This window comes from Ceratina calcarata, unplaced genomic scaffold (assembly GCF_001652005.2).
Source record: "Ceratina calcarata isolate Rehan_Ccalc_2016 unplaced genomic scaffold, ASM165200v1 scaffold211.2, whole genome shotgun sequence".
NCBI lineage: Eukaryota > Metazoa > Arthropoda > Insecta > Hymenoptera > Apidae > Ceratina > Ceratina calcarata.
In genome coordinates this window covers 489971-500480 of record NW_017142786.1, presented here as the reverse complement: position 1 = coordinate 500480, position 10510 = coordinate 489971, and the positions used below count along the sequence as shown (strand labels likewise).

Sequence of the window (10510 nt, the reverse complement as noted above, 5' to 3'; positions counted from 1 at the left end):
ATTCTAACACTATGCAATTGCTCAACAAAAAGATTTCTGGGTTAGAGATAAAACAAACTGTGTGACACTATTTTGAGAAGAATCTTTTCGAAAGCACGTGCGATCGGAAAAGCTGCAGGGTAGAGAAGATGTTTGTGTAATTAGCCCAATGGAGTGGGATAATTAAGAAACTTGTACGGGACTCGTGGCCCGATCGACTTCAATAGCATTCCTCGCACATTCCATAACCCTCGGTCTCGATGACAGAATCCCCGGGTCGGAGAGGCAAGTATCGCGTCCTGTGCCCCCGCATAGTGGCACGGACACACACATAGCACGCAGCGATGCCCTATTGTAGTCCGGTGCGTATCGTTATACGCCGATATGCACATTATGCGCCACGTGCATAGGCTCAGGATTGCTTACGTAATGATCAGACAGGATGTTAGCAGTAAAATGTCGACCCTGCTACGTAACCTCCGGTATTTTGAAATAATAAAACTGCAGCAAGGTTCACGATCTTTATCAGTTTGATTTCCCTCCTCAGAAATTCGCAGTAATGAAAAGCAAAACACGTTCTATTCCACTTATCTCTAATTATAGGATGCTTTATTTAATTCTACAGCGAAAGTAGAATATTTTGTCTTGAAGCGTTCGGAAATGGACCATACTTCAGCGTGTGCAGTTTCTAATTCATAAAACCAGAACACCGTCGCCTAATTGAGAAGAATTGGAGCACGTTGCCTTTCTCGTTTCAGGAACGGCGAGGAAGCCGAGGATGGGAGCCCGAATTGTTATTCAACTTCGGTAAGAGAAGGAGCAGAAAAGGCGACGAGGACGGAAAATCGAGCAGAGGGTGGGACGAAGAGAGGAGTGGAGGAGAGTTCGGCCACGAGGGCGAACGACAAATAAAGTTCGACCGCAAACTGCACGAAATTGTCGGCGAGCCCAGATGGTCAGCTCCGGTGCGCCAACCGATGCCTACAAGATTATTCCTCGCTACCGACTATACTACCACGACCGCCGCGCAGGGAGAAACAAGGGAGGAAGCTCTCTCTTTCTCTCCCCGTGTTCGGATACTCCGCGACCGGATCCCACGACTTCTCACGTACCGGACGCTCGTAATGCCCCCAAACGTATCGGCCGACACTCTTTTTCGGTTCGCCTCCGTCTACTCTCTCTCTTTCTCTATCTCTGTCTCTCTTTCTCGGCTGCTGGCTGTTTCCATTCACAGGAAGCTAAGTAGAATGGGGATGTACCCGGGTTACGGAGGATAATGCAACGCGGATCATCGACGATGGTCTGGGGAACTTCGTTCGAGCCTTTGAACCCTTTACTGGATTTAACTACTCTTCAAAGGATTCCCTCCTCACTCTACATTCTACAGCTACAGTTAGTAAAAATATACGTGAGATTCAGAGGCTCTGCAACACTGAGTTTTACGAAACTTTTGTCTGATACTTCACATATGAATGGCTAAGTGGACGATGATCGAAAGCACACAGGAAAGATTCTACGGAGAATAATTGCATAAAATAAAATGCTTACAATTAACACTCGTCAGTGAAGAGGTACACGTGCTGCATTTGAAAACATCAACGACAGAAAACAATTTTATAAAATAGAGGAACAGAACTAGGATGATCCTTAACTTGGAAAGTCGAAACAAATCTGCACGAAAATCGAATAGAATTAACAAAGCATGTTACGAAGAAGAGCCTCAGAGATTCCCATGCAACTGAAGAAGTACGATTATGTTATACGTAGATTAACTACCAAACAGAAAGATGCAAGAAATATTCGTAAGAACGTAAAATGTAGAGTAATTATTATCGAATTCTGGTAAAGTTTTCGATCGAACAAAGAAGAGGACATGATTTGACGAGTCAGCCAACACACCTGAACGAGAAGCACACGTCTTGGATCGATCCAGCGTTAGGGAACCGAAGATCTCTTCGAAGCAGAGATCAGCAACGTCTGCGCTGCGTATCGCCACGAGCCTGTTCAGGATATCTGAAAGCGTACCTGTTATCCGAATCTAGAAGCGGAAAGGCGGTTAATTACAAATGGAACAAAGGAACGATCGTTGATATGACACCTTCGCCCCTTCGAAGTCCCGGCGTTCGTGCCAGGCCCATGGCGAGACAGAGACCGAGAAACAAAGAGAGAGAGAGAGAGAGAGAGAGGCAAATAATTCCAATCTTCGCAGCACCACTCTGGTGGGCTTATCTAATCAAAGTGTGGCGGCCCTGGAGGACGGAAATAGCGCGGCTTTTTCCTCCTCTCTAATAAACAGGGCCCTCCCCTCCGCTCGTCTTACGTCCTCCTTTGACGACGGAGCTTTCTACCAGGCATTTCGACGATTTTTAATTCTATTTATCCTTCACGAAAAGTGCTACTCAAGTGAAATTCTGATCGTCGTTTGAAAAACTTCACGGAACTCTTGCAACGTAGATATGATAGTTATTAGATTTTCTAATTATCTACAGACTGACAAATATATTGAAAATAAAAAGATACAGCGAAGAAGAATAAATAACAATTGAAGACTGAATTGCTACGATCTCTGGTTGCGATTTCTACATAATTCTAATTAATTTGATAAAAAATAAAAATTGCAAGATACTAGACAACGTTTATTGCCACGATTCAAACTTCGAATAATTAAATTACAAGTTTGACTCGGTTCAGTTTCAACGAAGTACCTGAATTCAAATTGATGACACGCAATTTTCCACGACACGGAAATAACTTCCTTTCGGTACGTTTCACAATCTGCGTAACTAAATTTTCCAATTGGCAATCGTTCAATTTTCCCATAGCGCGATATCGTTGAGAATGTTCTGCTGTATCGAAGTCGGATTTGCTCGTAGGCAATTTTCATTCGTAACCCGGTATACTTAAAACCTCGCATCCTCGTGCACGCTTTTTTTCTATAATCCGGGAACGCGCGGGAGGCTACGTAGAGAACGTTTTTGGCGAACGGGCGTCGCGCGCTTCTCTAGTCAAATCGAAATTCCAAACGCGAGGCAATTACTAGCCAAGCAAATTCAATTTCAACCTTTGACTGACAGCAGCCGTGGACCATCGATATTGTTTTACTCTGGGAACGTTCCGATGATTTCCGGCCACGGCGATGACGACTACGGGTAGCCACTATGTTTCAACTTGTTTCCTTTTGTCTACTTCTACTTCCGGGTTTTCGTTCCGCTCGATTTGTTTAAAAAACTCCGTGGAATTTTATCGAATCTTTAATACTACGAAAGAGGATTAAAGAGAAAAACTAAGAACTATTGCATCTTGAAAACTAGCATCTACTACAGCAATGCATCCCTAAAAGTTTATCGCTATTTATCACGTTTCTTAAATTTTTAGCAGAGACCTCACGGTATAATGTAAAATATTTTATTTCCTACGGATAACGGTTTCAATTTGTTTAACAAACCACAATTTTTTTTATAAACTATGGTAATGTGTTAAACTAAGATTTTGAAAATTCTCAGGATGCAAATTAACATCAGAATTTTAATAGAACGAGCTTAATCTTGTTACGTGTCGTTTAACGCCACGCCACGGGTATTTGCACGCGCTGACGGGTCCCGACGCGCGACGAGCTGGTCAGAAATTGCGCGATTATATCCGGGGCGAAACAGCCGGACAGCGGGTAGTGTAATAGAACGGGCGAAAAAATTGGGGTGGTGATTTTCGATAACAAAAAGCTCACGATTATCCATAGGAATAATGACAGCCGGCAGGTGTCTGCGAAACGACGCGATCGTTGCTAGAGGACAATGAAAGCGGTTGTTTTGCCCGACGCGACGGCGGCGCTCGTACGCACTGAACGTTAGCAGTAGTTCGTCTGTAGATGCGTGTCCCAGGGCTTGTTGGAAAGCGAAGACACGCCATCGTTCAGCCCGAAGAAAAAGAGACCCCGTATATGCAATATGTCGTGATGCGTGTCTCATTCTGAGACGTCGTTCCCTTCATCTCAACTGAAGGCTTCGAAAGTCTTCGAATATTAGCCAATATCTAAGATTTCCAATTTCTATTCACGTCGCAATTTCTTCTCATTAGCTTAATTTTCTATAAATCTGATATAACATAAAATTATAGAGGAATAAGCCAGTGAATAGAAATTGTGACGTGAACAAAAATTGGGACATTCATCTTACTCGTTTTATTACAGTCTGTATGGAGCTTGGCTGAGAATTCAGATTGTCAAATATACAAGCTTTGCATGGACTTAGAAAATGTATTCGTCATTTCGTCGATTTTTGGAAAATGTTTCACAAGTTTTTATCAGGCATGACCGAAACAGTGAAAAAACATCAATCTCCTTGTTTTGATTCCTCGAAACAAAATACGATACGTATGATATACAGGCGTGATCGAGCAACAGTGCACGTCGACTGGATAAACACGCGTAAATACATACATTCCTAGTTGCCGATTCTATTTTATCCATTGCCCCGTGAATTCGATCGTTAAACGTTTATAGCTATCGATGAATATTATAGATTCCTCGTCGTTTCGAGCGTCGTACAAGCGAGGAGGAGTTCGATCGATCGTCGTGACAACGGGGGAACGAGGGCGAGCGATAAAAACGTCAGCAAAATCAATCACGCAGCCGGCCATTTCGAAAAAAACAACGGCGGAATAAAAAAAAAAATCTCTGCGAGACCGGGGCGGCGGGCACACGCATCGCCCTACGCCTATCAATACTTTATACAACAAATGCGAAACGTCCGCAAAAAGCTGCCGTATTCGCGGTCGACTCCGCAGCGGCTGTTAATCTGATATCGAAATAACGGGCATTTTTTTGTTTCCCCAAAGGATAAACCGGCGTTCGGTCGAAATCGAATTTTGCATTTTTGAAACGACATTCCTTTGCGCGGACAAATTATTTACACGGGTCAATTTACATTTCATGGATCTGTCGCAACGCGGGTAATCAAACGTTCGAAGAAACGAGAGAAACGTTTGATCTCACAATTCTTCATTTTGATAAATATATTTCATGATAGACAAATTGATAGAAATTTTCTTCTTGCGAGAAACGATTTAGGTCGAGTATGGAAGGAGATCAGTAACGAAGGACGTGAGTTGAGATTATTTGTATATCGCGAGCCGATATCGCAAATACGCGTGACACGAGGCTCGTGTTATTAGGCATAGCCTGGCATCGATAATAATTAACGGATATTTTTGGAGGTTTTCATAGTATATTACGGTTAAGTGGATTACTTTTCGCGCGGTAAAGCGTGCTGGTAAAAGCATTGTCCATGTATAGAGTGGCCGGGGGTTGGCAGGGGTGAATAGCTAACCCAAAACACGCATACGCGCGGTACGCACGTCGACCACTGCATCATCGCGCACCATCTGCTCGGTAATGACTCCCCATTACCGCGTATAGGGACTTTCGTTGAATTATCGGTACATTTTCAGGGAATCCGCGCGCCCGGCTAGCAGCAGCAGCCGGTGGCAGGACAGATCCCGCGCGATGGATCCACGATCGGTTCGCGCGGAAAGTGTTTCACTTTATCTACTCACTCGTTTTCGAGCGCGGCTCCCTCGGCCCGTCTACGGTAACCTTGATCGCCCTCGTATACGTTGCCACTTGGGGTGGCGTCGTTGATACCGTGATCGTGATACTGAAGCTCTTCCCTGGAACACATACGTTCAGACACTTCCTTAATATTTAATAAAATAAATGTTTCTTATATTCTGTTAGATTGGGTCATATGAAACATTGTCACATTTATAGTTTACTGTGATAAACGGTCACCCCCCTGCGCTTCTGTGCCATGGAGTTTCCAGAACCAATTTATCTCAAACGTAAAGCCCGAAGACTTTGTCTTAAGGATAGATTATATGAACTAATCGTTCAAAAATGTGGAGTCTTGTATTTGCAGTTGTTTATTTTTATGCCTTATTTTGACTAATAAAGTAGGGCAATAACTATCATTCAGGAATGCATTCTAATTTATTATCTTACTTATAATTTCATTATCTTGCTATACTATAAGAGACAGGATTTGTTTGTCAAAAATCTGAAAAACGACTTGACTATTTACAACGAAATTTCGACAGTAACTTCGTTACATACTCAGAAACATCATGTTTGATATTGGATTTTCTTTATATAATTTATAATATTACATTCTGACATAAGAAAGTAAGATTTTACTAAAATTTGTTGGAGAGATATCGCAATAGATAGTTTGCAATTAACAGAACGTTGATTTATTTGCGATTGAAGAGACAGACTGCGGTCAGGGTGGACACGTAGCGAATCTCGATCTAAATACTTTACGATATTCTTCCCGCAATTACATCCGCGTCCATTAGGCTTCGAGGAGACCGCGCAGGCTCTAAGAGAGGGAAGAGAAGCTGGGTTCGGGGGTGGAGCAGAGCCGCGCGGTGCGCGTATATCACCGACGAAGGTCTCGAGGTTGAAGGTCCGAGGGTATATTAATTCCCTCGCCGTAAACGTCCGTCGCGGAGATTGACTACGCTTTCTTAAACGGTACTAATATGCATTCGGTAATTCGCCGCTCCTTCCAACGAAGGAGCCCCCTTATCGTCCTTTCGGGCTGCTGAAACCTAGCTGCATCTTTTCAGTTTCTTTCTAGGACCAGCTTAAAAATAAATAGCTTTCATAAGAAAGAGGTATCGATCATTCTTTTTAGCTTAAAGTTGTATGATCCGTAAGACATCTGCCAAAAGAAGCTAAGGTAAATGTTCCTATTTCTCTTCAGCTCATATAAGTCATTTATAACGAAAAGTTCTTCCACGCATGGAATTTAATGTACATACAAGAAATCATTTACATTCAATGTCTCCTATGAAAGTAAAGGCTTGTACACATCTTTGATGTCCGTATTTTTCGGTTAAAACTTGGTGTCGTTATTTCTACTCAACTCTCCCCTCCGTTAAAATTTGAATGCTTCGTCATTGTTTTTATTTAAGGGTTGATACAACCTTCAAGTTTGCAGCGCATGATCAGAAGAGGAGACCTCCCAAAGATTGACTTTGTTTCCGGAGTTAAAGAATATCTACGGGATTGACCCTCTCATCCACTACAAATATGTACTTGAGAGATAAGACAGGGCGAAAAATTTGACTCGAGCTTGAAAAATATGAAGAACGGCCGATTCGTTTGCGTTAAAGAGAGGATATCTAACGTGTCGCGGACATATAGTCGTTTGTGTTGGCGTAAACGTCAACGATTTGTAATTGTCTCCCCTTGGTGCACCCAGGTCCACCTCGCTGTGTCTGTCAACATGATAACCGGCATCAAACACCCCCGACCCCGCCAACCCCCGGGAACTGCAACTGACTGCAGAGAGAGAACCGGACCGGCGTTATATTCCAGTTATAGCACGCCTTCCCTCTCTATCTTTCTACCGCGCGTCCGCGGCCGCTCTTCTCTCACCCCACGGTGCACGCCACCCCCGTGAGCCCCGCGTGACTGTCGCTCTCGCGCCCGTCATTGTATCCTTGTTATCGTCATCGTTCCGGTCCAGCGCAAAGTGGCTCGTTTCAGAACAACCAAAAATCGCGTGTGTCGCGGTTGCTCTTTCTGGCTTTCGCTTTAAAATCGATTAGCCGCATCGATCGGCGAGCACACAGAGCTCTACGTGTACGTCTGTCGTTCCCGCCGATACCGCCACTCTCAATAGCTTGATGGATCGACTGTCGAAGATATGTCATCTTCCTCGCGGTTACAATTCCCGTATTACAAAGCGCGCCAGTAGTCCTCGTGACCGTAAATAAAGGAACGATTAAAATTCGCAGTATTCCAGGCGTCAGGGAACGAGAAAGTGGAGGAGGGAAAAAAGAATTTCGGGAAAGGGTGAGAAACGTAGGTCGAAGACCGTGAACGGAAACGATCGTCGAGGATTGGGGTGTTCCGCGCGCGACACCCGTGCTCGCCCCTTTCCCTTCGCCGCGGAGTCCCGAGTCCATCGCATTTGGGGCTAATAATGCCGCACGGCCGATTCCCCCCACCGCTCCGATGGCCGGACCTGCGGTTAATACTCGATGATGGGAACGGTCATCTGCAGAGACAGGACACCCAGGCTGTGCATTCGCGAACGGACGGACGGACAGACCGACAGACAAAACCGGGCCACGCGTATGTGCCACCTATATTGTATATAGTATAACCGACGGCGAGCACATCGCCGCCGTTGTGCAGAGCGAGAAGATCGAGCCTCACGTTTCGGTGTGTGCGACGTTCGGTACGCGCGTTCCGGAGATCGGTGTGCAGCGCGCGCCTAGGACGAGATGAACGGCATCCCAAACCGCCCACACAACAATCCGAAACCACTCGAAACCGTCCGTTAATACTCGTGGCACCAGGGACAGAGAAAGAGGGTTGCGCGGAGGGAGGGAGGGAGGGAGGAGCGGGGGTCTAGGTAGGGAAAGGTAGCCTGGCGCAGGACCGCGCTGCGCGTCTTCCTATCTCACTTACTCGCGAGTCTCGGGGGATGCGGAAAACGAGAGGGACGGAGGGTGGCGACGACGCGAAGGTCCCGAGACTCGCAACAGGATGTCTCTGCAATTGTCAAATAATTACTATCGGCGGTAATTTCAGCCGTGTCGATATAGACTGCGGTATATTACTAATTATAGGCACGGGGCTAGCCTCAGACCCGAACGATGATGGAACGCCCGTTTCAGCCCCTCTCTTTGATCCGTTCCACTCTCCGGCGCTACGTGCCACCGACGGCAACCTGTATCTCTTTCTTTCCGTTTATACGAGCATCCCGAATCGTGCCGCGCGCCTTCGACGGAGGTGATAATTGCGACGATTTCACTGCTCGTTTCCTTCCTTCCCTTATACCTTCCTCTCCCTTACTCAACCCTCTAATTATTATTCTCTCAACGTTCTTCTTTTTTTTGTTCGAGTCGTTTCATTCTTGGCGAACGGAAGTGATTCCGGATATGCATGAAGGGGTCATGAACTCGTAATTGTATCACCCACGAATTACGCAGACGTTTGTCACATACGATGTTGGCTCAAACAGGTTCTTCATATAGGTTATTCCAGCATTAATGATACAACTGTGGAAGTGATGATTGTATAGGAGAAAATACGTCGAAAGTATGGAATAAATTTTTTTGTTTTCATTAAAATCGACTTTGAATTTCTTTGAAGTACGCATGCACTTGATTATGTTAAGTGAATCTTGATACAAACCATTATTTACTCTGTTCATTTATGTACATGCATAAACGGATTTTTTATTAAGTAATGCACTCGAAATTCATATTATTTCATGTATTAACAATTATACAAAATTACAAAATTACAAAATTCTGTCATTGTTGCGTTCATATTTTTTATAATTGAAATCAAAATTCTGTTATTCGACATAAGAATTGAAGATGTAATAACTTTTTTAATAGGCTCGCAAAATTTCTAAAATCTACAATGTTTTATTAATGTAACATCTAGCAACAGTTATTTCAATGCTTCGTCATTGTTTTTATACATACAGGTATGTATTAAGCGCGTTTCCTACTGTCCAGCGGCGCCGCCGCCACGGATAGGCAGGGCCGAAACGTTAAGTTGCGAGGTATAGGAAAAAGCGTGTAAAAGCTGGGAGCTTCCAAGGTTCCCACTGGTCCGCAGAGCGAATAGGACTCTTGTACCACTTGTGTACCGTGCGAAGGTGGACTTTCAAGTATACATCAGCCTACTTCCTTCGCCAATCGTCATTCTTCATTTTTTTAAACGTTTCTATCGTTTGCTCCAGCGATGCTGCGAAAAATCTCTGGTGGAAGTGAGAGAAACGTATCCTCTCTTTCATAGCGTATATCTCTGTCTGTGTCTCGCTCGGCCGTGGCGGCAGTGATGAGATACGGGCCGGGTTTTCTCGCGCATGCGCGGCTTTTTCAATAACGTATGTTAACGCGCATATATTGGAACCCAAGGGGTTCTCGGACTCCTGGAAGTAATATTGACGGGAAAAGACCGAGACGAAGACTGTTGCCGGTAATATTGACGGGAGAAGACCGAGACGGAGACTGTTGTCGGTAAAATTGATGTTCAATTTGTAATCGTTTTCGCAAAATTATGCAGGGCGATCGCGGCACCCCATTCTATCGAAAATTGTACATTACTGATGCTGAAAAAGTCGCGCATGTGCGAGAAAACCCGACCCGTATCTCATCTATAGAGATATTATAGATAGAGTACAGATGCCATAGGCTCGCCTGTAAGTGAAATTGATACGCTGTTAGAAAGAAAACGAAGTAGAAATTTACTACCTCTCTTTGTTTAACTGCAGCAGAGCGCATGCTCTGCAAGCATACAGCGTACGTATTCGAACCCATATACACCTATATGAGTACTGCGCATGCGTCGGTAGAAAGAAAGAGGTAGTCATTCTCGTGTTCCTCTCTCTTTCTATTTGCGACTCACGTTTGCGGTTGGCTTCTGTACTCTATGTATACTATCTCTATGATCTCATCACTGCGTGGCGGACGGATCTCTCCCTCATTCCGACCGCCGTTTCGAGCC

General features: G+C 44.6%; 1 protein-coding gene across 2 annotated transcripts in view; it reads right to left on the bottom strand.

Moving 5' to 3' along the window:
* Positions 1-10510, bottom strand: part of LOC108622215 (protein lozenge) — a 39302-nt gene that overhangs the window by 20338 nt on the left and 8454 nt on the right. For both annotated transcript variants that reach the window (XM_026811361.1, XM_018019934.2), the window contains exon 3: positions 5530-5643. In XM_026811361.1, the coding sequence (XP_026667162.1) occupies positions 5530-5643 (114 nt within the window). The remainder of the gene's footprint in view (positions 1-5529; positions 5644-10510) is intronic.